This window comes from Chelonoidis abingdonii, chromosome 9 (assembly GCF_003597395.2).
Source record: "Chelonoidis abingdonii isolate Lonesome George chromosome 9, CheloAbing_2.0, whole genome shotgun sequence".
Classification (NCBI taxonomy): domain Eukaryota; kingdom Metazoa; phylum Chordata; order Testudines; family Testudinidae; genus Chelonoidis; species Chelonoidis abingdonii.
Window position 1 is genome coordinate 13,107,651 of NC_133777.1, and position 27,897 is coordinate 13,135,547.

A 27,897-nucleotide genomic window follows, 5' to 3' on the forward strand; every position below is an offset into this window, starting at 1 on the left:
AAGGTTTTCATAAATAGCTAATATGAAGCAATGGGATTCGGGGGGTTGGTTTTGTTTTTTTTTTTAAATGAGACCAATATTTTCAGTGTCAGGTGGCTGAAGTTATGCAACAAAACATAAGTGGGCTATTTTTCAGAGATGCTGACTCACGGCAGCATCCACTGAGGTACTTTATACTTCAAAATTACTGGCTGCAATTTGTAAGTTTTTATAAACTATTATTTCCCCAAAATTTTAAGATCCAGATCCTTGGCTACATCTGAGGAGTACGGAGTTCAAAGGGTGTGCTTAATGCCCTTCACCTTGGTATTCCCTTGAACTTGGGGCCAGTTTGGGAATATCCAATCCGCGGGTATAAATTAGAGGAGCCTCAAGGGTGCTGTAATTTAAGCTTCCTGTCAATTGTCTCAAAGGACAAAATGCATCAAGGAACTGGTACCGAGGTGGGGTGTCCTGATTGCTCCCACTCGCTCTGATGACCCCCAGTGATAGTATCAAGGTGTGTGTATAGGAGCCTTTATGCTGCTTCTGTGTCACTAAAGGTTATCCTGTGGCTTATGCCTGCTTTATGATCAGATTCCATCCACAGTGCAGCACAAAGCAGCTCTGGAAGATCTAACCCCCAAACACCTAAAAGTAATTTAAAAAATCCCAACCTTCTTGCACACTATATGCACAGCACAACAAATTTGCATTGAATTGTCTTAATTCACATCTGGGATGACAGCTTGTATAGAGTGGTTAGTCTCATTCAGCTGTAAGTTAAACCATCTGATTCTTAAATCCCTTAAAACTGAGATTTATACTGGAAATACTGACACACCCTTGATGATAATGGCTCTACCAATTGCCAGTATGGGACACACTGAAAACTAGGAGGAAAGTTGGTATTGAGATGTAAATCCAATGTTAATTGTTGCCTAGTAACTTGCGTTCCATTTTCAAATGTTGAGTGTTTTTAAGATTCTTTCCTCCATGTACCATGTTTCCCAGGACCATATGTTTAGTTAGAACATATTCTTTTTTCTTTTTGGGTACACTTTGGGCCTGATTCTGCTACCTTTACTCCTCTCAAGTTGTACCTTACTCAGGTCAAGAAGTCTCATTGAAATCCCCTCAGTAAAGAATTGCTCAGTATGAGTAAGACTGGCAGAATCAGGCTGTCTGTCTCTGAAGGTATTCAGGAGGTTGTCAGGATATGTGTAAAGGCTTTTGGGGATTGAAGCATTTGCTCACAGACCATTACAAACATTGTGCTCTGAGTGCTTTAAATCTAAACTACAGGTGCCGACAATCCCAGTAGTATTAGCTCTGTGTTTACCGTACCTGAGTATTGTCTCCTCTAAACATATAAACAGTATTTGACATATACCTATATAAACAGTATTCAAACTGATGGGAAGGGGGATGTGGGATTTCCCAGACTCTGGAGGAATTCATCTATCTCTCTGGATCCTAAAAGCCATGCCTTGCAGGGCTAGCTTTTAGCCCTGGTTCATAAAGATACTGTTCAGATGGCTATGGATTTTGCAAGCAAGGCAAGTGGCTTTGTAGTGTAAATTTCCATAGGATTTGCAGAATGTACACAGCTTTTGGGTGATGTATTTTACTGTATTCCAGAATTGCAACATTTTATTTTTGAATGCATCAGGTTCAGCAAACTGAAGGTATTGTAAAAAAAAAAAAAAATTCCCTAGGGAAGCATATCACCAAACCCCATGAGGAGTATTTTATTCCATTCCCACTGCAAATTACTCAACGTTTTGTTTGTTGCTTAGAAGCTCCTGCCCTAGCTGGTTGCAGCTGCTAGCCCAGTTCTGGTCACAGCATTAGTTATGAGACTTTAATTATGATGTCTGTCTCAGACTTTTGCTTGGTCTGGTTACTTCAATATCTACAGAATGTTTTCACAAAGTAGCAGATGGTGGTAGGAGTAACTGGGCCATAAAACAACATTAACAGCTAAAAATGATTTTCCCCAGAAAGGAGTTTGGGAGTGAGGAGAGGGGAATTTAGCACTTCTTTTTTTGTTTTCTCTCTTTTGCATTCAATATTGCCCATTCCGTAGGTGGTGGTATTCTATGCTGTCAGCTCCCGAGACATGATAACTATTAAAGTCAGTCACAAATATGAACAGTTGATGAATAAGCCATTATAGAGTCACTTTTATGTTGACTCAGTGGACATTTCCTGGCTTCAGAGAGAGAAAAGATAATGGCAAGCTTTGTAGAAAGAAAGAATCTTTAAAATGCAATATTTTTTTTCTTTTTGACTTTTATTGCCTTGTACACTGCCTTGTCTGAAGGAGGAAAACAGTGCATTGTTGGCAATTATCCACAGCGCTTGGCACAAACGCCCCTTGAAATCTGGCATCAGGATGAGTATTAATTCTGTTGTTTTCCCACAGAAGCTGCAGAATAGTCAAGGCCAAGTATCTTTAAGATCATTCCTTAAAAATTGAAACCTGGACCTACCTTTACAGTTCGCCTGTTGAAATAGGTAATTTTTCTGCCACCAGTACGATAGAGGGACTGGGTATATTAAAAAAGCAACTAAAACATTAAAACTAGGTAGAGATAACAAGCATATAGGCCCAGATCCTGAGCTGTGATGGAGCCACTTAGCATCACACTGCCTCCAGGATCTGGGCTAGTGATCTCCAGCTGCCATACTGGCCTTAGGATTGGCCCAGCAAACCGCTGGCCTAGAATCAGAACGTACAAAGGTCACATTTGCATCCTCCTGTCTGTCCTGCTCTATATGCTTTTTGGCTATAGGTGAAGACCTGAGCAGCAATATTGTGCAGGTATGCATTTATCAGACACCTGTCTGCTGACCCTGATCTTGTTTACAATGGTGTAAACCACAGTAACATTTCTGAAGTCAGAAGACTATAGGCCTAGTTTCAGAAAGCATTTCCACTGGTTATAAACTTACCCGACTGTAAGGAGTGAGAAATACTTGGTAAGGAAGATCACCTACTGAGCAGAGGCATCTTAATTTATGTTTTCACCTAAGTATTTCAGGGGTCTCAGTACACTTTTTGTATCCATTCTGATTGACAGAGAATAGTCTGCTCCTTTTGGCAATGTGCCTGGTTTGCAGGTCTCTCTCATACAACAGTTCTCATCCTGCTCCCATTGAAGTTAATAGTAAAACTGGTTGGCTACAATGAGAGCATGACTGGACTCAGTACAGGTTTAATGCTGACTTTCTCACCTTTGCAGAGCAAGACTGTCTCTGAGACTGTGATGGGGGTGGACAAGATGATGTAAAAGGTCTATCTCAAATGTACAGTACTATGATTTTAAATAGTAAGCGATCAAGACAAAGGCATTTCCTGGTGATTAATGACTGACTGGGTGTAGTCGTGTCTGGGCCTTAACCCTGATCTCTTCTATATCCCTAGGAAATGCCTTGTGGCTCAGTTGTTTTTGCTGTTTTAAGCTATTATTTGTGTATGATTGATTGTCATTTTTAAAGCACCTTCATAGTTGTGGCTATTTTGGTGCCTGTGTGAAACAGCTTTTGTTCCTCTCTGTCTTGAGGGTGTGGATGTTATTCCTAACTCTATATAAATGGTACCCACTTGGTGATGGGAGCTTAGAAGCACATAAAATTTTATGCATGTGTGATATTCCTGGCATACATTACATTGTACCTTGTACAATACCAGGCATAGTTGGAGAGCTAATATCTAGTTTGTTTTCTAATGTCCTCTCTAGCTTGTAATATGTGATAATGTCACTGAGAATTTTGTGTAAGAATATTGTGCATTAATGTTACCAAGCTTATAGAATGTCAGTACAATTGTATTAACAATATAAAGGCCCCTTCTGAACCATTGTTCTGTCAAGACAAGTGTATGGGAAGCACAGTGCTTCCATTATTACCAGAATGCCATCTTTCGAGCTCATTCAAAGATAAGGGAATTTTTAGGACTTTATCCTGCCAGGTGCTGAGTGTCTTCAAATCCCTTTGAAATCAGTGGGACTTCAAGGCACTTCTCAGTGTCAGGCCCATAATTAGCAAAGCTGCCTGTGTACATACTGCATAAAATAGCTCAACGGTTTTTACAATGTTGTTAGCAGAGGCTACTGTTAGCAGCTGCCTTTTCTGCATATTGAGAACTGTAATCTGCCGTCAATCCTAACGTGCCAAGAGAAGAATTCAGTTGATGGACATGGCTCAAAAAGGGAAATTTTTTTATGCAGACATGGGGCCTGATTCTATAGCCCTTACTCACATAAGTAATCATTATAACAGATAAGTAGTAAAGATGGTCATGAGAGTAATGGTTGCAGAACTGGACTAAAGACAATTGAAATTATAGTTTTTAAATTAAAAAGCTGAATTGGTTTAAATTATTACATTATTATTTTTAAAAATAACATTGAACTTGTCTGAAACATTTGCTGATAGATCGCTGTGGATCTGCTGGATTATCAGACTGTCAATGTTTCTAGCATGTTGTTGCCCTAGAAGAGGAACTACAGCTTCTGAATTGCCTTAATTTGAACTGACAGGGTGATTTATACTGTACATTAATTTTGTGAATGATCAAGTAAGGGGGCAAAGGTGATTAAATAAACCCCCTATGGATACTGCATCATAAATGTTCTTTGTTCATTTCAGGCCCAAACCAACTTCCACTGAAACCACTGACCGTGCTGTGATTTGAATGGAGCTGTTATTTGGCACATGTGCAGTGCTTTTCTGATATTACTCCATAGCATGCTAGTAAATATTCAGTAGCTTGTAATAGCTTAGCAAAGATTTAATCGTAGGACTGTAATGAGGTCTCATGTTTCTGAGAACTAGGGAGAGGCTTACCTTCCGAATGTGTGACTCATGGGGTGAGTGGATTAGCAAAGTGTGAAAAAAAGCAAGGGTCTGCTGTGCATGGTTAGCAGTTGATAGTGCAATGGTTTAACAGGAGTAGCAGAGGGAGAGAGACTACAATGGCTACCTATATCTACACTACAGCACTTACAGCAGTGCAGCCGTAGCACCTGTGGTAGAGACAATCTGAGCTAATGAGAGAGAGCTCTCCCTCATGGCTTAATAGCTTCTGCCTCCACGAGAGGCGGTAGCTATGTTAGCGGGAGAAGCTCTCCCACCGACATAGCGCTGGCCACACCAGCTGTCCATTACTTATGCCAGTGCAATTTACATTGCCCACGGGTGTGGATTATTCACACCCCCTGAGCAACGTAAATTATACCCAAGTAACTTGTGGTGTAGATAAGGTCTAGATCTTTTCCATCTCTCATACGAGCAGGCCACATACTCTTTTCTGATACATGATGCAGAGGGAAGCAAAATGGGTCAGAAAAGCCTTTGAAACTGGGAAGTAGGAGCAACTCCTTTGCTTCATGCCTCCCTTAACAGGATGGAAGAGGCCCCCATTGTTGAAATATATATTTACAAGATGAAACTAGGCTAGTTTCTCCAGTTGGTGTGTTTGATTTTTTCCTTTATTACTTCCATGAAAAAGGTGCAGTCAAGCACAAAAAGGGATTCAGGGAGAACTGCATGAGCCAGATAGGAATGTTCAGGATTGTAACCCTGACTGTAAGGACTCAGCTACACACAAAACATATACCTCTAATTATAGTGGCATAGTTAAAGCAGTACAACCCCCCCTAGTGCAGTCACAGTTATACCGGTATAAAGGTGCTTATGCTGGTATAGCTTATTCCCATAAGGAAAGGGGAGTAAGCCATACTGGTATACAGCAATTTTATCCTGGTGTAACTGCATCCATCCTAGGGGTTGCACCAATTTAACTATTTCAGCAGAAAATCATGCCCTTAACTGAGATAGTTAAATTGGTACAAAAACTGTACATACACCAGGCCTGAGCTTTCTTGCTTTTCTGGTCTGTGGTTTGCTCTCTGACAGGACTGGTTAGTAATCAGTAAGTGGAAGTGTTCCACAGGGGGGCTCCTAAATTCACAAGCAATGACTCTCCCATTCAGAAGCTCCTTTCAAGGATCAGTCCATTCAGCGTTAGTGAGGTGAAGGGAAGTGAAATAGACAGAACATAAAAAAGGTAATTAAAAAAAACATACAAAGCAAAATGCAGTCCTAGGTTTCATACCCACTTCCAGATGACAGAACAGAGTGGTGTGCAATGCAGCTGATACTATGCTAGCATTTTGCCTAAAGCTTTGTAGTGTTATTTACCACACCTCCTTGCACTGATAGCATAAATCATATGAATAGAGCAGACTGAATTCATATGATTTACAGAACATTATTTATAATGAGCCAGGGAGTTTTACCCAGTAGAAGCTGGATTGAGCATATGTACACACAGAACCTAAGTTCTTTGTCAAAGGCAAGCAATGAGATACTGTGATTTATTTTCCCGTTAAAGGAAATGGTGCAAGCCCCATCTCACATGAATGAAGATATAAAGAAGGATTTTCAGGATCTGGCGCAAAGTGACGGGAACTTGACCCCGTTACACAGGGCTCATCCTGTAGTAGATTAGTCGTTTCCACAGTTTGGCCAAGTTCAGTATATTTCCATCTCTAACCCCACGCACAGGAGACTTCCCATCTAATATGCTTTCATCAAACTGCAAGAAGTGGGAAGATAGACAAATATTTTAATGACTCATTAAAATTACAGTTCCTACTGACCCATCTAATAATATTTAGTCACCCATGGCTACAATTTATACCTGACTCGGTTTTTATTATTTGAAAATTTCAGCTCCACATCTCCTTTTTCACCTGTCATCCCAAATAAAACTATATATCGTAGCTTACAGCCTATCCTATTATAACAGTAACATCTCAGCAACTTAGATCTGTGTGAGCCTTCAGATGCTCTCTGCACAGTCTTCTTCATGGAGAACAAGCAGGGGGCTGCCAACCCCCCTGCAGCAGAGTATTCTTCATGGGATGGTTCTGCAGCTGCTTCACATCTAGTGAGAAGGAGTCACGTCTTCACCACCTCCCTGAACATCTGCCTAATATTGCCATGCTGCTTGGGCCAGCTGCTGGGCACAGGATTTGTTCTGACTGGTCAAATCCTGAGCTCTTTTCCCAGATTTTACTTTGGTAAATGCCCATTGATTTCAATGAAGAAGTAGTGAGCATGAAATTCACAAGCTTAAAGCCCTCTGCATTGCTAATGCCCCGCGTTGGAGCTATTAGGGGTTGATAAACCACTAGAAAGGCACAGAAGGGGGCCTGCTTTACTAAGCGTCCTCCATGCCCACCCTGTGTAGGCTGGCAAGCAAAGTGGTGATGGGGGTAGACACTGTGTGGTTGGAGCCCACATTAATGCAAAGCCATTGGCCTTAACATTCGATGCAGGAGCATGGATGGGTTGGCATGGATAGGCTACAGAGCAGTTTTTCTAGAGGTGCCACTTTACCCCCGGGTGTTGGTTTGGGTGTGTGTGGTAGATTTCAACTGCTACACTTCCCCAACATAAAGCCTGAAGAACTAGGTTTTAAGAAGATAAAGTGAAATTCACCCTAGTAAAGACTGAGTCAGGAGCCAGGATTACAAGAATATCAGAATGGCCATACTGGGTCAGACCAATGGTCCATCCAGCCCAGTATCCTGTCTTCTGACACTGGCCAATGCCAGGTGCTTCTGAGGGGATGAACAGAATAGGCAGTCATTGAGTGATCCTTCCCTGGTTATCCACTCTCAACTTCTGGCAAACAGAGGCTAGGGACACTGAGAGCATGGTGTCGCATCTCTGCCCATTGTGGCTAAGAGCCATTGATGGACCCATTCTCCATGAACTTTAGTTGTTTTTTTTTAACCCTATTATAGTTTTGGCCTTTACAACATCCCAAGTTCCATGGGTTGACTGTGCATTGTGTGAAAAAGCACTTCCTTTTGTTTGTTTTAAACCGACTGCCTATTAATTTAATTGGGTGACCTCTGGTTCTTGTGTTATGTGAAGGAGTTAATAATACTTTATTCACTTTCTCCACAGCAGTCACAGTTGTATAGACCTCTATCATATCCCCTCTTAGTCATTTCTTTTCCAAGCTGAAAAGTCCCAGGCTTTTTCATGTCTCCTGATATAGAAGCTGTTCCGTACCCTTAATCATTTTTGTTGTCTTTCTCTGTATTTTTTCCAATTCTAATATATCTTTTTTGAGATGGGGTGACCAAAACTGCATGTAGTATTCCAAGCGTAGGCGTACCATGGATTTACATAGAGGCATTATGATATTTTCTGTCTTATTATCTATCCCTTTCCTAATGGCTCCTAAAATTCTGTTGGCTTTTTTGACTGCTGCTGCACGTTGAGCGGATGTTATCCAAGACTCCAAGATCTTTTTCTTGAGTGATAACAGCTAATTTTGTTTGTGTAGTTGGGATTACGTTTTCCATCATGCATTACTTTGCATTGATCATAGAATTTCATCTGCTATTTTGTTGCCCTGTCACCCAGTTTTGTGAGATCCCTTTGTAATTCTTCACAGTCTGCTTTGGACTTAACTATCTTGAGTAATTTTGTATCATCTGCAAATTTTGCTACCTTACTGTTTGGAATATGTTGAACAGCACTGGTCCCAGTGCAGATCCCTAGGGAACACCACTATTTACCTCTCCCCATTCTGAAAATTAACCATTTATTCCTTCCCTTTGTTTTCTATTTTTTAACCAGTTACTGATCCATGAAAGGATCTTCCCTCTTATCCCGTGACTACATACTTTGCTTAAGAGCCTTTGGTGAGGACTCTTGTCAAAGGCTTTCTGAAAATCTAAGTACTCTGGATCACCCTTGTCCACATATTTGTTGACCGCCCTCAAAGAAATCTAATAGGTTGGTGAGGCATGATTTCCCTTTACAAAAGCTATGTTGACTCTTCCCCAACAAATTATGTTCATCTATGTGTCTGATAATCCTGTTCTTTACTATAGTTTCAAACAATTTGCCTGGTACTGAAGTTAATCTTACCAGACAGTAAGTGCCAGGATTGCCTTTGGAGCCTTTTTTAAAAATTGGTGTCATGTTAGCTTTCCTCCTATCATCTGGTACAAAAGCTGATTTAAATGCTAGATTATATATCACTGTTAGTAGGTCTGCAATTTCATATTTGAGTTCCTTCAGAATTCTTGAGTGAATATCATCTGTTTCTGGTGACTTATTACTGTTTAATGTATCAATTTGTTCCAAAACCGCCTGTATTGACACCTCAATCTGGAACACTTCCTCAGATTTGTCACTTAAAAAGGATAGCTCAAGTGTGGGAATTTTTCTCACATCCTCTGAATTGAAGACCAATGCAAAGAATTAATTTAGCTTCTCCGCAATGGCCTTATCTTCTTGAGTGCTTGTTTAGTACCTTGATTGTCCAGTGGCCCAATGACTGTATGGCAGGCTTCTTGCTTCTGTTGTACTTAAAAACAACAACAACATTAGTTTATGAATCTTTGGCTAGTAGCTTTTCAAATTCTTTTTTGTCCTGCCTAATTATACTTTTACACTGGATTTTTCAGAGTTTATGCTCCTCCAAAAACTGTAACACATTTTAAATAGCCATAAACCATTTTAAACTACCCCAAAATTGCAAACCTTATTCATTAATTTCTCTTCTTTCTTACTTTTATTTTTACAGGTTGGGCATACCAGTTTGTCTTGCATTGTTCATTACATTGATCATACCTCAGGACCAACATATCTGGAAAGTAAAAACTTTAATGCCAGTGATTTTTATTAAAGATTCTCCCACCATTAATGGGCCTGATCCAAATTCCACTGAGGTCGACAGAAGATCTCCTATTTATATCATCAGACTTTGGATCTGGCCAAATATGAACAGAAATATCAGAATATAAAGATTCTCCCACAATTAATTAGTCTGATCCTCAGCCTGAACCTATAGATGAGTCATTTTATTCTTACCAACTGTCCTACTGAAGCCAGAGGGACCACTCGTGTGAGTAAAGTGACTCAGGTTTGTAAGAATGTGAAAGATGAGGCCCTATCAATGATACTGGGGTGCCTTGATCCCAGATGGACGATATGTGTGTTTAACTTTCTGGGATGTCTAATACATCCTTATGGTCAGATAGTAAAACATCTATCAAAAACTCATTACATTGGAGAGGAGGGAAGCTCATGGATTATAAAATTTAATTTACCTTTTACATCTTAAATTATGGTGCCATATCTAAGTTATAAAATTTTTCAAAGCAAATTGCTGGTGCATCTGAAAGGCATTCATAAATATTTCTCACTGCTGCCACACAACTGTTACAGAGGAAGGAACTTGGTGTGTGGGGTGACGATGGTGGATGGTGATGGCACATAGCTTTGAGAACTGCTGCTCCTGTTGTTTTTGCAATAAGATGCCTGTATTTACTTGGAGGAAAGGAGAGGAGGTTACTGATATCAGTTACTGGGAAGACAGAGACCCCTCAGTGCCTGAATGAGAAAATTCCTAGATCCACTAAAGATTTATCATTTCACTCCCAAACTTCTGCTAGTGAGGAGACATGCCTCTCTGCTTTCAGTTTCATATCATCACAAAATACTGATTTATTAAATGGTGTCAAACGTCTTCCTGCTGCCTACAATGTATACTCTACAGTGGAGGAGGCTGAAATAACTATCAGTGTACAAGATGCCGTTTTAAACTGAACAGCATTAAAGGGCTTTATCCTGCGAAACTTTTGTCAAGTGAGTTATCCTGTCGAGCCCAATCCTGCAAACTGTTACTTAAAGGGAAGTGTTTGCCCATGGAGATCAAATGCTTTGGGGGAGGAGAGGGCACACAGGTTCTCTGAACATGCCTCATGAAATGCTTCTGCATCCCAGGATTGGGACAAATGCCACTGTTCATGCAACTGAGGACTTCTGTTGGGAGTCAGGGGTTGCAAGGCTAGGCACAATGGATGTAGACAACTGAGAAATCATACTGTGAACATCTGAAAAGTAAGCTAAAATGAATTATGTCTGTGAAACCTTGGGGTGGAGGTGGAGACTGGGGAGACTAATACCTAATTAGTTTTGGTATTATTGACTTAATTTACAATAACTTATGGGAAAAAAAGGATTGTGGGTTTTTTACAATTTATTTTATTTCTGCATTGGGCTTGTTATACGTGTACAATTAGACTCTCCTCTTTGTCAGAGCAGAATGTGTTCCTGGTGACAAAAGCTACTGCAATATTTATCCATAATGCAAAATGGAGGTGTTATGGATGGATAATTATAAACACCCTCTTCTTTTAACCATAATATGGGCTGTTTTCCTGGACAGACATTATTCCAAAGATGTATGTGTGGAATGTGCAGCTACTGCAAAAAGAGACAAATCAGGTCTTACATCTGGGTGCTGCTGTCAGGGTTTCAGGAAACTTCTTTGACTCTGTTATAGACCTGTTTTTGCTGAGCGGCGGGAAGAGTGCATGTGACTGTTAAAACAAGAGTGGAAAAATATGTATCTGGAATATGCTTTATCCTGCCAAGCTGAGTGTTTATTGTGGAGCCCAGACACATCTCTGCTTCTCCAGCAGATATCACAGTGTTTCTAAAAAGGCAGACTGCAATGGAACGGTGGAAGCAATTGCTTCAGAAAACTCTGACTTATTGAACTTTTATATCACGTGGCCCCTATCAAAAATATTAACAATATTAAAAGAGGCCCATAAAAGGTGATACCAGGAGAGATAAAAGTAGTTCTGCTTGGTATTGTAATTACCTCAGGATGGGTAGTAGGGAACTTTAACCTAGAGGGTCAGTACTCTTCTCATTTTGTTTATCAGGTTTTCATTTGTCATAAATGTTGAAAAAAGTACAGTGGAAAAGAGAATGGCGACTTAGATTTCAGATAAATGCTTTGGTGGAGGAGTGAAGGTTTTGCCACTTTTCAGGTTGGGCCGCGGGTTGAAATAATGAGAGGAGCACAGGGGCTGGAAATCATCTTGGAAGCTGATCTTGCAGGCTTTGCACAGCAAATTGGGTGCTAACGGAATGCAGGCATGGGGCCCGCAAGCTGTAACTGATCTGGAGCTTAGTGAGAGAGGGGTTATTCTATTCCCATTAGTTACTCTGGAGAGCAAAGCATTCTGTGCGTGTGTATGTACACACACACACAAACACACACAGATGTGCACTTTGTGAGAACTACTGTAGTCAGTGTGGTGAAAAAAACATGAGTGCACTCACTGCATTTCCAGCCTTTTACAAGTTGACTTGATAGGCTTAGAATACAGCAGTTTTGGATAAACAGTTTAGTTATATCAAAGATAAAGAATTTTTGCTGGAAATTGACAATTCACCAGATCACTTTAGTATATTTAGTCCTCCTGGCCAGTTACTTTGATGGGTATCCCTAAATTTGCTGCCGACAGTTTTATGTGCACGGCTGTGTTTGACAGGCAAAAAGATAGTTGTAAGCGTAGCTTATTTAAAAACAATATGGACACTGATCCTTCAAGCTCTTGCGCATGTCAGTTTCCCTTGCTCAGGGGAGAAGTGTCTATAGCATGTTTGTGAATTTCATGTCTTTGCCACTTCTGCTCTTTAGAGGTGATATCCGCGCCCTGTTGAAGCCAATGAGAGTTTTGCCATTGACTTCACTGGAAGGCCAGGATTTTACCCGTAGAGCTTATTCTTTTTTGAAAGACTGTTGAAGCAAGGATTTGACATGGTAAATTGTGATGCCCAAGAGAACATGTTGACAGTGCTATATAGTAGTTTATACTAAGCACATGTTACTGGTAAGGAAGCAACAGGGGAGATCGTAACTTTTAATGTGCCGGCTTAATCTGATAAATGACAAACAGCAACAGATGCTGGGGACTTGTGAAATAATGCTCAAACCTTATTTAATATTTACATGCGGTTCCTGGCATGATTAGAAACAAGATTTGCCTTCTGATTTGTGCACTGTGTAAAGGTTAAGGTTATAAATTAACCTAGTGAATAGCCCAGTATTTAAGAAGTGTATGAGCTTTTAAAGAAGAAATCTATTGTGAAATAAGGCATGATGCAAGAAAACTGAGTGTGACATTTCCTTATTTATGTAGCACTTGTTTGGAGGAAGGCAAATTATGACAAGTTTTTACATAACACTGAATATTCCATTGCTGTTTGTTGTTACTGTGCCGTCCTACCCTGGTAAAACAAAGCTCAGTAGTTAACTAGCCATATATTTCTGTTCTGATTTGTAATCCACTGGAAAAAACCACAAGGACTAAGGCCCAGTCCTGTAAGGCAGTGGTCCCCAACCTTTTTGTGGCCAGTAGCACATTCATGTTTTCAGAAGAGTGTGGCAGGCACCAACAATTTTTCAAGGGTTATTTTTTATTTGTACATTAAATAATATGAAAAACATCATATTTAATATAACATAATATATGAATCCAGAGAGAAGAGAGAAGCCGGAGAGAAGCCGTGAGGACAGAGAACACCTGTGCCTGCACCCCAGAGTTCTCTGTCCCCGGCAGGCACGGGGCTGCAGCTTCTCTCTGGCTTAAGCCTCGGCCCCGCACCTGCCAGGGACTGAGAACACCAGCGTCCACAGCCTGCAGCCCTGGAGTTCTCTGTCCCCGGTGGATGCGGGGCCGCGGCTTGTCTTCCCTTCTGGGCAGTAGGTGGGCCCTGCACCTGCTGGGAACAGAGAACACCGTGCTCGCAGCATGAGTTCTCTGTCCCAGGCAGGCACGGGGCCACAGCTTCTCTCCCCTGCTGGGCACTAGGCGGGCACACATAAATGTCCCGGTGAGGCACCATGTTGGGGACCACTGCTGTAAAGTGTTCTGTGCCCTCAACTCCCATTGAAGCCAATAGGAATTGAGGGTGCTCAGTAGCTTGTCTGATCAGACCCTAAATCCGGCTCCGTGGTAGCTTAAAGAGCCTCTTCCCTCAATGAAAGCAAGGAACTGCTGGCAGAGCTGCAGGGAGCTGGCTAGTGGGCTGTCTGGGGGTGGGACTAGTCTGGAGTTTTGGGTTGTCTGCATCCCAAGAGCCAACGTGCAACTAGGTTACACTCAGCAATAAGCACTAATCAGGCTATTGATCGAAGTAGCATCAAAATATGTTCACATGTGGTGCCTGTAGATCCTCCCCGGCTGGCAGAATCCCACTAGTACAAGATACAGCAGACAGTGTGTCTGCTCCCCTTCCCCAGCCTGGCTAGGGCAGGATTTGGCTTCAAGTATTATTTTTCCAAAAGTGAAAACATAAACCTATTTATTCATGCCCAGTCCTGTTATAATAAGGCCCATTGTTGTCTGTTGGGGGTGATTTGGAAAGGACGGAAGAGTTGCAGTTTCAGATCAGTCATATATTATGGATGCTCCACACTTAGATTACAAAGCATCCTTTTCCCCCTGCACTGTCCTTACAGTATCATCATCCTCATTTTTGTCTCAACTAATTGTGTCTCTGGGTCATTTATCGATTTTTAATTTTTTTTTATCAATTTCAATTGAAAATAAATATAGTTCCTCTTTGCTTTATCCTTTTGTGTTGTATTTTTATAGCACAGACTTGAATGGTCCTTTGTCAATCCTTTTTTGTTACTGCAAAAGAATAGGTGGCTTGAAGCCAGAGATATCCTCTTTATTTCATCTATGAAAACTTTGTGGTGTGCATTGAAAATATTATGAGATTTCCTTCAAGGGAGGGTATTTATATATGTCAAGAACCTCTTTGAAGCCTTGTCTGTGCTACAGATTGTAACCGTGTTTTAACATGGGTTAACTAACAGGCGTTAACTAGCACAATTGTTAATTGTACTGTAGACAAGGAACAATGTTTATTTGTCATGTTTATCCCTAGGGCTATTATGATTATACAATTACAAACTGTTGTGTAGACAAGCCTTGAGACTAGAATCTGGTATCATTAAACCTAGCCTCTAAGAGGAATATTGTATGATATGGGATTTTGGGAGATGGATGTTCCATTTAAAATGCTCCCCTTTAGCCAAATTTTATTAAAATGTGTAATTCATCAGATAATTGGATGATTTATGGGATTGCTAATGTGGTATGGAGATTTTCACATCTTAAATTTCCAGCTCATATGTATCCTAGGTTAGATGAAGCATTGTTGCAACATGATGGGTGTTTGATGGGTTCATGTGAAAGGAGTTTGGTGGACCTAGTTGAGCTTTGCAGGTAGCACAGTTGGTCCCCTTGTTGACAATCTCAGCAGAGATCCAATGACTGAACAAGCACGAGGACTGAAATGCTGTCCTTCGGGGCAATGTATGGGACGCTTATTCTCTTGCTGCCTGTGATATAAATATTCTGAGAATGTTAGCCTTCAAGTGTGTCAGTCCAGCCCCTTTCACAAGGCCCTGCATTCATTCAAAACACATTTTTGAATAGTAAATTGTATATTTATGCAAGTCACTGTTGTAGTGTTTAAGGACAGAACTACAGGATCTGATCTTGCTTCTAATGATTTCAGTAAGAGCTCCACATGTACAATAGCTGCACTCGTAAAAGTGTATCCAACCGTGCAGTATTACTGAATTTTTTCTTCTTTGTTACTTCCATTAAAATTTGAGTAATGTAGACTGAGATTGCCATCTCTTTCTGCCCAGTATTCTAAGAACATGGCTGATGCACTGCCAAAGGAAATACTCTGGATTTAAGTTTTTTACAAGCATAGTATGCCGTATTCAAGTGAAGGGATTCAACTATTCAAGTTTTTAATTATGTTTTCTAGGGCACAGCTTCTGTTCTTCAGCGCAGATCTGATAATGAGGAGTATGTAGAAGTTGGAAGACTTGGTCCATCGGATTATTTTGGTAAGAAAAATTCAACATAATAAAATAAAACATTGTTTGGAAAGACATGTGGAAGATAATTAGTCTCCTTCAAAGTTAGTTTTATATGCTTCAGTCAACAACAGGGATATATAAGGTCAGATTCTGCTCTCAGTTGTCCTTGTGGATATCTTGAGTAACTTCACCGAAGACGGTGTTATTCCTGGATCTGCACCAGTGTGAATGAGAATCGTTAAAACATTATGAATGTTAAACTTTTGAGTAATTTTAAATGGCACAAGCATGTATAATACAACAGTATCTGCAACCGAATTATGTAAAGTGTCTATCAAGATCTTTGTTAAGGAATGTATGATATCGCTAATGCACACTGAAGCATTAGAAACAGAGACTATGTGACAGTATATTTATTCCTGCTTCCAGGTGAGATAGCACTGTTGCTCAATCGTCCCAGGGCAGCCACTGTAGTGGCACGTGGGCCACTGAAGTGTGTAAAGCTGGATCGTCCTCGCTTTGAACGAGTGCTTGGTCCTTGTTCTGAAATCCTGAAGAGAAACATTCAGAGATACAACAGTTTCATTTCTCTTACCGTCTAAGCTATTCCATTGGGAATGCTGCCTTTGTGTGACCCTGTGCACTTAAATTTGACCTGTGCAGCTCAATAGCTTTATGAAGAGAAAAAAAGTGTGCATTTAATGTGTCTTTTTCTGTCTATGTCTGATGCACTGGATATAAAGTCAGATGTTATGTATCATTAAAGTAGGACGAAAACCATTTGGATAAGACTAGCTGTTAGGATTGTTTATGAATGGTTTTCGGCTTCCAGGTAAGATTGCTATGTGTTACCCTGTAAAATACTTTCATTGTGCATTTTAGCAACTTAAAAATACATCTGAGTCTCTATTTCTCCATTTATTTTAGCTCAGTCTCCTGAAAGTTAGTCCTATCCATCTCTTGTCAAACTTTTTTAATGAATATACATCCCCCTCTGCCCTTCAGTTCAAAATGCTTTTCACTTGTTACGGGAAGTTGGCAAAACACTACATGACAAAGGACAGTTGCACAATTTGAGGGGGAAGGCAAGAGGAAGATTTTGATCATTCCAATACTCCAAGGAAGAGTAGAACTTTGGATCATTTTGTCTGTTAAACCTACTGGGCCAGATTTGTCCTTGATGCAAATTCTTTGAAGGCAGTGGAGTTACACCAGGGATAAATTTGGCCATGCTCCAATTCAATTTTGAAAGTGAAGATTTCAAGGTGTTTGGGGGATTTTTTTGTAAACATTTAAGTGTAGTCATTCATTCCCAAAGTGGGCTGCCCTGAGTCTTTTTAACTAAGAGCCTGAGCCAAAGCCCACTGATGTCAATAGGAGCTTTTCCATTGACTTTAGGCAACTTCGGACCAGGTCTTAAGACTTTTGAAGCATCATTCTATACACCAGAATATCAGCAGCAGCTTTTTCTGAATAGTATATAAAAAGCTTGAGCAATCATTCTAGAAAGCACATCAAAGATATTCAACGGCAGTTTGGTATGAAAATATTTTACATACAGGCCATTTACTGCAGTTGAAATACCTTTGCTTTTGTATATGATCGAGGTGTTTTGAAAGCCAGACATATACTTTCAAAGGAATCATCCCTGAATATACTGTGCTGCCTCTCGTCAAAAAGACGAGCACTGTGCAAGAGAGTAGTCAGGCCCTGATCCTGCAATGAACGGCATGTGCTTGGACCCCTGCCCCTGGCACAGCCCCACTGACTTTGTTGTGGCTCTGCACAGGCACAGGAACCCTCTTGTGTAGGGCTTTCTGCAGAACCAGGCCTTAGCCTGCTGTGCAGCTAGGGTGACCAGACAGCAAGTGTGAAAAATCGGGACGGTGGTGGGGGTAATAGGAACCTATATAAGAAAAAGACCCAAAAATTGTGACAGTCCCTATAAAATTGGGACATTTGGACACCTATGTGCAGCCCTCCAAGATCTGAACATTTTAAATCATTCCTTTGGGGAATTTTTCCATTGGAGGAAAACTCAGTTTGATCACTGTAGCAAAGTGTGCATCCAACTACCATAAATACACGTTTTGATGATGGTAAAGCCATATTTCTCTGTTTATTAAAGCATCCTCCTATTTGATGACAGTAAGAATTTTTAATATCTTTCCTTCCTTATATGCCGAAATTACAAATTAAACAAGGCAGAGAGAACCTTTTTTAAATCAAAGGGGCTAGTCAAGAATATGGCTAAATTAACTAAAACTGAAAAAGCTCATTATGCTCTTTTAACCTAAATTAACAAAAATTCCTATTGGAATTTTCCCACCAAGAATACTCCTGAGGCTCAATACTACAACCTTCAGAGTAATGTTCGTGGAGCTACATAAATCCATGGACTCCAGGATCAGGCCTATCATAATTTCAAGCTATTGAATTTATTTCAGTATGTTTTTAGTGATCCCAGTAATCTCTATTTATTGCTTTTATTTATTGTGAGTATTATACTTCTTGCATGGATTATTAAATGTGACCATTTGTTTTCCAACTTGCAATTTCATGACAAAACATTTATATAGACAAAAATCTGCCAGACATGTACGTTCATGTAAAAAACTCATTCTTTGCTTAACCATTTTTGTATTTTCCTATTCTGTGCAATTTAAAAAAAATATGTAAAGGTTACTGCTCACTCATGTATGCTCTTTTATCTCTTGCGTTTCTGCTGCTGTATTGGTAAAATTTTGTGAGCGTTTGGCATAAAATGCAGGAAACATTTCAGCATTACTTAAACATTGAGTGTATTAATCTCACTGCTGAGAGTTAAATATACACACATACAAAACAGATACTTTGCTATGAACTTTTAAAGATAATGAAAACCGGATTTGAATTACAATTCTGTTGTAAATAATCTGAAAAGATGTAACCATCTAACAGCAGAATTCCTTTGATGTAAGGGGAACAGTCTATTCCATTTTAAAGATTATTGTAATATTTGATATGGATGATGCAAAAGAATTATGGTATGAATAAAATTCTTGTACGTTATATGTGGCACGTGTGAGCTTCCTAACAATGAAAGTAGTTGTATTTAAAAATCTGAATACTGTAATAAAAAATTTCAGCTGCATTGGAAAAAAAAAACAAAAAAACCCAGGAAGCAGAATAATGTATTGGGTAATGTAATGTAAAAACAATCAGAGTAGAGAAGAGGCAGATAATTCTGATGCTGTACAGAAATGCTCTGCTTCTCTGGGCAGTCAGTCAGGGAAAAAACTCATGCTTAACTGTTATACGAGCAAATGGGCACCATACTCCCTCAAGCATTTCTGTACTGGTATTTAGGCCCCAAATCAGCAAAGTGCTTAACACACGCCTAACTTTAAGTATGTGAACAGGCTTGTTGATGTTTTAGAGTCCCTGTACTAAGCCAGGAGGATTGAAATCCATGGGACTGCCCATGTGCTAGGCATAGGCTTAAATACCTTGCTGAATCAGGGCTTTCATTGGACAGAAAAACTTTCTCAGGGCCTAATGCTGCCCTCTTTCCCCCTCCCAACACGTACAAAGCCCAAGGTCTTGCCCCCAATGGGGATTTGTGCTGACCACACCCTTTGATGGCCAGCCACCTAGATATCGGCACCCTCGTTCAAATCCCTAGTGTAGACAGGCAGAGACACTTTTTGCTACAGTGAAGCATCTCAGGTCAAGCTGCATCAGTGCCAGTGGCGGAGTATAGTGGTTTACCCTGTTTAAGCTAGTGGTTTGAATTGTCTTGGGGGCTGAAATCGGGATAAATCCCCAACAGAGACAAGGCCCCCAAATGAACTGCCTTTATGCAGGATATCTAAGAGGGGCTGGAGGAATCTTTCTGCCCGTCTAACCTGGTGTCTTGGTGAGGAGCAGCTATTCAGTAACCCACTGCCACCGGCAGCTCATTGGCTGTAGTATCAGATGGACTCCCTGTGCATCCCCTAAAAGGTGGGTGGGTTCTCCCAGCCTGCCACCCAGCATTTCTGCCATCTGAGAGGAGCAGCATGCAGAGTCACTCTGATGCCTCTCTGTGATGTCCCACACACTGAGATCATGGGTGGTTCCTCTGTGTCTAGAGTTTTCCACCTTACCATTTTCAGAGTATGTTATTTCCCCCACTTTGCTATGATTCAGGCTGTAAGGATTCATCTTTCCTGAGAATTACTCACATTATGTAGTAATCAGAAGTGACTGCTTTCTCTGAGCATCTTCCAGAATGACATTACCATCATATGCTCCCAGAAGAGGATCTTACCGCCTCTCATTCTCCCTGGGAGTTTTTCACCTTCCTCTGCGGCATGGGGCATGGGCCACTTGCAGGTTTAAACTTGTGTAAATAGTGAATTCTATGTAACGTGAAGTCTTTAAACCATGATTTGAGGAGTTCAGTAACTCAGCCAGAGATGAGGGGTCTATTACAGGAGTGGGTGGGTGAGGTTCTGTGGCCTGTGATGTGCAGGAGATCACGATGTTCCCTTCTGACCTTTAAATCTATGAGTCACCCCCAGGATTTTTGCTTTGGCTGGGTTTGTTTACGCCATAATCATTTGAGCAGTACTCCAGTGGAGATGGTAGAGGATTTTTTTCTGTGGAATTGTAATCCTAGAATTTATTTTTTTAAACAGACATACATGGTTGAAGGTGGTTTAGTCTATAGTTGCTGTATGATCTATGTATGTATTTTTGGAAATGTATGCTGTTTTCTACAGATCGGTGTACAAGGCCCCTAAAACTATGTAATTGTGTCAAACCCTTTAACCTTCAGTTTCTTTTTTCTCCCAAACAGAGTTGGACTCTGCGCCATCAAGGGTGGTGGGGCTGTCTTGGAGAACCAGAATTTTCTGAGGATAATAAAAAACTTTGATTAGTTTCATGTTTGGGTTTTTTGCAACAAATGTCCACTAGGGTTTCAGATGGGATTGTACCTGGGCAGTGCCACAGAGCCTATGCTTCTATTTTTAGCACACTAGCTCAATCAGAGCTAGCGTGGGACTGTCTACTTGAGCTGGAAGTTACATCTTCAATGTAGCCATCACCTAAGGGTGAAATACATCCCTGTGCAGAATCTTAGCACAAGGCCTGTGCATCCCATATGTTCTGTTTTGAGTTCTTAAGTGGTGCATAAGCCCTGGTGGTGGCCTCCTTGGCACAGAGGTGAGTTTCACCCCAATGCACATTTATGTGTAATGTCAGAAGGAGGAAATATTATCTCTTGTTATAAGTGCAGAGGCAAAACCAAGACATGCCTTGTAAAAATAGCCATAGATTTTATGGCCATTTTACTGTGATGACTATATCACTATTGTACGGACTTTGGTGTCTGGATGTATGAGCAAGTAGGATGACAATTGTTTCGCTGTACTGTTGCTGACACATTGATTGTTAACTGCTTTACAGAGCATGCCTATTATATATTTCAGCTAATCAAAGAGCAGCGTATTCATTTAAGGGTCAGAATGGAGTTTCCCCACAATCCACCTTAAACTCCCAGGCATGCTTTTTTCAGAGTGATCCTGGCAATTTTGAGTTTGTCTATTCCCACCCTGTACCCCAAATACACACATCTGCCCACAAGCTCTCAAGAATGTGATCACAGCTGCAATAACTCCTGCAGATCCCACTGCCCTGAGGTGGGGAACAATGGGTGTGCATTGAGCTTGAGTATGTACGTGTGTATGGGCTTGAGAATCCAACTGTGAAACTTGGAGTTATGGGAGCTTATCTGCTTGAGCTCTTCACCTCTGGGGCTTTTCCACAGCTCCTCATTCGGGAGTAGGGTTTTATCTGAGGAGCGTGGCTTGCATGACAAACTGGCCTTTCCTCTGAAAAAGCTGGCTAGCCACACCATCAGCATCTGCAGCCATCTGTGCATTGCCGGGAAGGCTGAAGATGTTTTGTGCTTGGTCAGATTCCAATACCAGAGGGATCTTGCTGGTGTCTAACAGTCTGGATTCAACTTTTTAAAAGAGGCAGCACTTTGCCAGCATCCTTATAAGCTGCAAATGCAAAGCAAAGTATTAATATCTCATCCTATATGGTAGGGTCGCCTACTAGAACTACACAGGTAATCAATTTTGGTGTCACAATTCTCTAACTTCTCCAGAACCATTTTTTGTTTTTGTTTTAAGTTAAGACAGCACACCTGAGAGTATGTGAATCAAGGAAGTGTCTACAGTCTACATCAGCTGGAATCCCAAGTAACCCACGTTCCTGTATTTACTCAAGTTTAAATTAAATCAACAGATTTCTCTTTAAAAACATGAATTTCCATGAAGGAAAAAAAAACCCCAAAAATTACATTACCCAAGACAGCTACTCATATTCCAGCGTAGAACATATCCAAACATGGAACAACAGCATGCCATCTTGTTACAAATGCCAACAATGCTGAATGAATTGGCAGATCCAGTGTTTCCACATAATCTCTAGTCACTACAATGTTAGGATAGTGCCGTATTTTTTACATTCTCCACTTTACTTGCTATTTTGGTTGAAATGAAAAAGAATCTTCTTTGCAAAAACACCAAATCCGATTAAGGTTAGCTGACTGCATTAGCGTTGGGCGAGAACAGTTTCCTGTCTTTTGCAAGAATTCGCCCTTAGACCTGGAAACTATAGTTGGATGATGAGATAGGGATTTTCTCACCACTGCCTGCTGTTACTGGCTGTGGATGTGTATACTGCTGGCTCTAGGGAAATCAAGCTGAATGCCTTTCAGGGAAGTGGCTACTCCCTATCCTCTTTATACAGAAAATGTACTGTCATTATTTGAAAGAACTTTTGTATTGCCCTTAGACTACAAGTATGGTGATTGTTCCATTAGAAGACATCATGGTGCATAGCAGTGAAATACGACGTACAGTACCATGCATGTGTATTTTCCAGATAAACTGTGAACATAGTGAAATGGCCCTGCAAAGAGTTTGGGCACAATAGCTGTTTTACATTCTTTCATACGTGTGGAATTTATATGGACTGTACTGCAGAACGACTCTGTTACATTACCATGTGCTTAAGATAATGTGATGATTAACTAGCTTTCGAGTGGTTTTCTCTTCTAAGTTAGAGTTGTGGTCCAAAGACAAAATAGCACAGACCTGAGATCAAGCTATGGTCTGCTACTGGCTAAATCCCTCACAATCCCACTAAGAAAGAAAGAGAGAAACCAACAGATTTACACTTTAACAATGTGGTGACGTGTGGGATTCCTTTTCCCCTTCCGTCTGTGGAACTGCTAGCTAAGTTGCACTGGGCTAAGGATTTGGCCCAGGCTGAAGACTGTCTGAGTCTTTCCAATATTATATATATCTGTACTATGCCCCCACCCCGAATCTGAAATGCGAGCATTATCTGTCGCTCCCCACAATTTAAACTGTGTAGCAATGATTCCAAGCCCATGGCTTCAGGCAAAAATCAGTTTCTATTGTGACCCTCCTCTTGCAGACAGCATAAAATCCAGGTGCAAGCAGTGGGTCATACGGTTGGGCAGAAGGCACCTTGTCATGGTGCAAAAGTATGTGTTGGTAGGCCTGGCCTCTGATTGTGAGGTGGGTATGGCTACCTGGGAAAGAGGCATGGCTGCTCTTCTACCTGGCAATGCTGTAAATTGCCAGCAGCAGCCACTGCTAGCCAGCAGCATCAGCATCCTGCATGTTGCTCCTACTGAGAAGATCAGTCAGATGCACCCACCACATAGTGTAATGGCCCGGTATGGGAAACTCTGCTGTTAAATGGCCGGATCAATGTATCCTGTCCTGGACATGTGGCCAGCTAAGCACTGGCCCCTCCCTCAGCACTTTGGTTTTTAGTTCTAACCCAGAGTTTAGCCCTTAATGAAATAAGACAGGACAATATCAGATGAGCAGGATTTTTTTTCTTTTTTGAACATCAGAATTTCCATCAGTTCTCGAGGAGCATGAGAATTGGCACGACAAAGGCATATTTGTAAGGGCTGATGAAATGTAGTGGAACCTGTGCTTGGGTAAACTTTGCCCCATCAAAATAGCCGTAAAGAAACCGCCTCCTCACTACAGAAAAGCCGTTATGCCCGGAGCATATTAAATTGTATATGCTTTTTCTCAAGGCTAAAGAATTGCAGCAGTGACAGCAGCTGTGGCTGCTGGAACCAAGCCACAGCATTCAGCTAATGAAGGCCTTGCTGCGGATGAGGTGGGGGAAGGAACACAGCTGAACACAGTATTATTCAGAGACCCACACTGAAATAATGTGCTAGTATTTAGCATGTGTAGTATGAAAAAAGTTACTGCACAGTCACCAAGCAGCAGTGTCTTGGCCAGAGAGAGCAGCAAAGATGATTAGTTGACTCATTCGCCAAGTCTGATTCTTAACGCCTGGAGGATCTGATTCCTACTTGTAAAGATGAGGGAGGAGTTTTCCCCCTGGTCCCCCGAAGAAAGCACTAGCACTCACCTGTGGTGGCAGAGCTGTGCTGTGAGGTAAGGATTTGGCCCATGGTTACTGGATCGGCTTGATCCTGCACAACACAAACAATGCAGAGCACAGACAGTGCATGTAAGCAGAAGATTAAAAGTAGCAAGTACGTGGGATGTGAAGGGCAAGCCATTCCTTCACCACCGGGAGCTCTGCTGACAGCTATCCCATTACAGCTGCTTGGTAGCAAGTGCAGCCCAAGAAGGAAGAATGCAGCCTCATTAGTGTGATGAAGATCACACTTAAACCCATGTCACCTCAGGCAATTCCACTCTCCACCTTCACTGTGCCCCTTTCCCTCTGCACACTTGAGAAAAAGGGAGTGGGGGTACAACAGACTTGGGACTGTCTTCCTGCCAGCTGTCAGGCTCTGCCTAGCACTTAACCTCACCTGAACCCACATATGTTGTCGATAACAGCAACCTTGTACTCCCTGCACTACGCCTGGATTTGCAGGACTCCCCCGTCACTAAACACCTTTGTACTCTACTGCCTCCCAAAATGTGCAGAGGATCCGCAACAGGATCTAAAGAGCTCTCATCACAGCTTCACACAACCTTGGCCCCTTTGTGCACAAATCTTATCACTGACATTCAAGTCAGTTACCTTTTCCTTGGAAGTCGGATCTCTGAGCCTCAATCTCCGGCCCAATTTTTTCTGGACTTCCCTGATCCTAGAAGGCCTCATGTTAGTGCTACAGCCATTGCAGCAGAGGGGAGCTGGACATGTCACCTTCTGGAGCCCAAGTCTGTTGGAGGAATTGTTCTGGGATGTGATGAGTAGCTACAAACTTCTTATTTTTCTCCTGCATTACAGTTTCCTTGAAAGTAGATCTGAATTGATTGGGAAGTGGTGGGGGAATCCTATTTATCCTGTACTTTTGGAACATAAAGAAAAAATAGCATGACGCTTCCTTTGGTAACCCATGAGCATTTTAGTATAGATAGGCTCATTGCAGCATCTCCCAAGCAGTAGAAGGCAAACAAGACAAAGTAAATTAGAAATGAGCATTTTATGATAACGTATTGCAAATGTCTTACTAATGATGAGTTAGGCTCAGAGTTCACACCTTTCAACCAAGAAATAAAAGTAAAGATCACACCTCTGAATGTCCATTTCAGTTTACCTCCAGCCATTCTAGCTGTCCATTCTTTAAAGCAGAGAAGAGATTCATGGCTCTTTTCCAATGCAAGCAACTTTCTTTCATAGCCTATGGGATAAGGAACCTTTCACATTGTGTAGGTATGGATAAAATGATTCAGTAAAATAAAATTCATATTCAGCTGCTTTTAAAGAAGATTATGGCAGATTAGCCAACTAATCTACAGTGAATCCCTTCTTCAGTGATTTCAAAATGTAAACAAATCCAGCCACTTGTCTTTGTGTATAAATATATTTACCATGGATTATGTTAAGATTAACGTTAGGTGATATTTGCAACAATGGTTTTACTTTGTGACATGCTACGTTTGGTAATATAAAACCTACCAAAGGAAAAAATGTCTTCAAGAAAGCATTTAATTTAACCAGATCGGCTGTACAGTTATAACACAGCATGTAAATAGTTTGAAATAGGAAGTTACTATTACCTAAAACTGAAGGAAACTGCTTGCTTGGTATAGAGTACAATTGACTGGGATTATTAAAATGCATTTGTAAAATCTGCACTAAACCATAGGTTTAAATTCATTTTAGCGAATGATGACATAACTACCAGCAGTGCGGGTAATATGGAGTATATATACTTGTAGAGTTTGATTTTCAAAAACTCTAAGCATTGAACTAACTGCACACACAGAAATCAATGGAAATTTTACCATACATTTTATAGGATCAATTGAACAAATGCTGTGTGCTTTTAGAAAATCCCACTCGTAATCTATAAAATGCTTCAATAAATAACAACACAACAAAAATAACCAAATTACCTTTTTCTCAGAACTTTAGAGTTCAGTTTTTTCCCTAGTCAGGCTACTGGAACAAGACATCTTAGAACTTTTTATTAAGGGTGAGGTTAATTATGAGAAACTGATGAATTCTACCAATTGATCGTACCCTTGTAAATTAATACGATTCTAGCAATCTACCAAAAATTGACTAGTTTTTGCCTTGGAGACCATGGACATCATTCATACCTTATAACTTCCAGGCCACTCATCAGATCTGAGCCCTTATTAAACATCTGGAGCAAACTACTTTACAATTAATATATGGCATTACCTCTAACCCTTACAAGTCTATGGGAGTTAAATCTAACTGGTCATTCATTCAGAAGTGCCACATACATACAGCAGACCATTGCTAATCCTCACAGACCAATGAAATTCTGATACTGGGCCGGAGTATAGGTAGTTTGGATGATGTCATAGCCAGTGTGGGAGCAGCAAGACCCTTTCTCTTTCATTCATTAATGTACTGAAACAGATCAAGGACATTTATAATTGGCTAGTGTTGTGCCTGCTCCTCTCACACTGCAGCACGCATTAGTCCACAAACCTGTCCAAGACACCAATAATCAGTACAAGTCAGTGGGCGCCATGTTCTATGGTTTTAGATCAGACTTGAGCTTTAGATGCAAATCATGCCTGTGAAAGCAGAATAAGGCTACCACGAAGGCAGGATTGAGCCTTAGGGCTGGAACACCAGCGATAACAGTAGCTTCACATTTGTAAGTGGATAAATATTATTTTGGTCCATTCAAAGTCATTTTCTGCAGGTACTGGTCCCTCAACTGAGTGGCATCTGTGAAAGAGAAATCCATAAAGAGTTGGGTGTAATGTGAAAGTTGAAAATGTTTAATATTTAATATTTAATATTTTGGGACTTCATCTTTCTAGGACTTTCAGCAGGACTGTGAACCTGAGCTGTTCATTGGCAAGACTATTTTTCCTACGGGAGCAGAACATCTGGAAATCTTTGTAGACTAGTGGTGCATTTTCCTGCAGACGTGGGATTTTCACTGACTCACCAGCTGTATAGAGAACTCTTTAGTGTATGAGATAAAAGACCCTGTAGCTGACCCCTAAGAGAATTGCATTTGCCAGTAACTCTACTATATGAAATGCTGTATTCCAAATACAAAATTTAATTGGAGAGGGAGGCAAAAAATCCCTGTGTGAATATTGTGCAGCTCTCTGGAGCAGGGAGTTAAAGGTCAACAAGCACAATTCTCTTGCTGTGGCACGTGCTCTGGTGCCAAATCTCATTTAATCTGCAGATCTTGTGCAGTGAGGGGGAAGAGCTGGAAGGGGAGTGAGGTTATGTGCAGTAGGTGTCAGGAGCAGAGTTTACACTTCAAAAAACAAGGCACAAGATGCAGTTTCTGAAGGAGCAGAGCCTAAAAGCCAGTGCTTCATAACCTTTGGCAGCAGCATCACAGCATGCCTACACTGTGGTGTTTAGAGGAGTGTCTGACACTGATCATGTGTGGGCCTTTTATCATGGTGGCTTTGTCTGAGGAGGACCAGATAGGCCCATGGAGCAGTATCACTTCTACTGTTACTTCCCAAAGAGTGAGGCGGGCCTCATGAAGCTTTGGGTTGTGACTCGGAGGATTTTTTGTCTATTACGCTATCAGTGGAGCGTCTAGTTACAATGAAAACAGCTGTTAGGAACCTAGGAAAAGAGAAACCACTTTTCCATATGGAAGGCAGCCCCTTCCCACCCATAGCATAATTAGC

At 41.0% G+C, this 27,897-nt stretch overlaps 1 protein-coding gene across 1 annotated transcript in view; it reads left to right on the forward strand.

Moving 5' to 3' along the window:
- PRKAR1B (protein kinase cAMP-dependent type I regulatory subunit beta) overlaps positions 1–18,783 on the forward strand; it is a 115,820-nt gene extending 97,037 nt beyond the window's left edge. Inside the window, exons 10-11 of the mRNA XM_032771018.2 lie at positions 15,676–15,757; positions 16,160–18,783. Of these exons, the coding sequence (XP_032626909.1) occupies positions 15,676–15,757; positions 16,160–16,332 (255 nt within the window). The 3' untranslated portion in view covers positions 16,333–18,783. The remainder of the gene's footprint in view (positions 1–15,675; positions 15,758–16,159) is intronic.
- Positions 18,784–27,897: the final 9,114 nt, after the last annotated feature.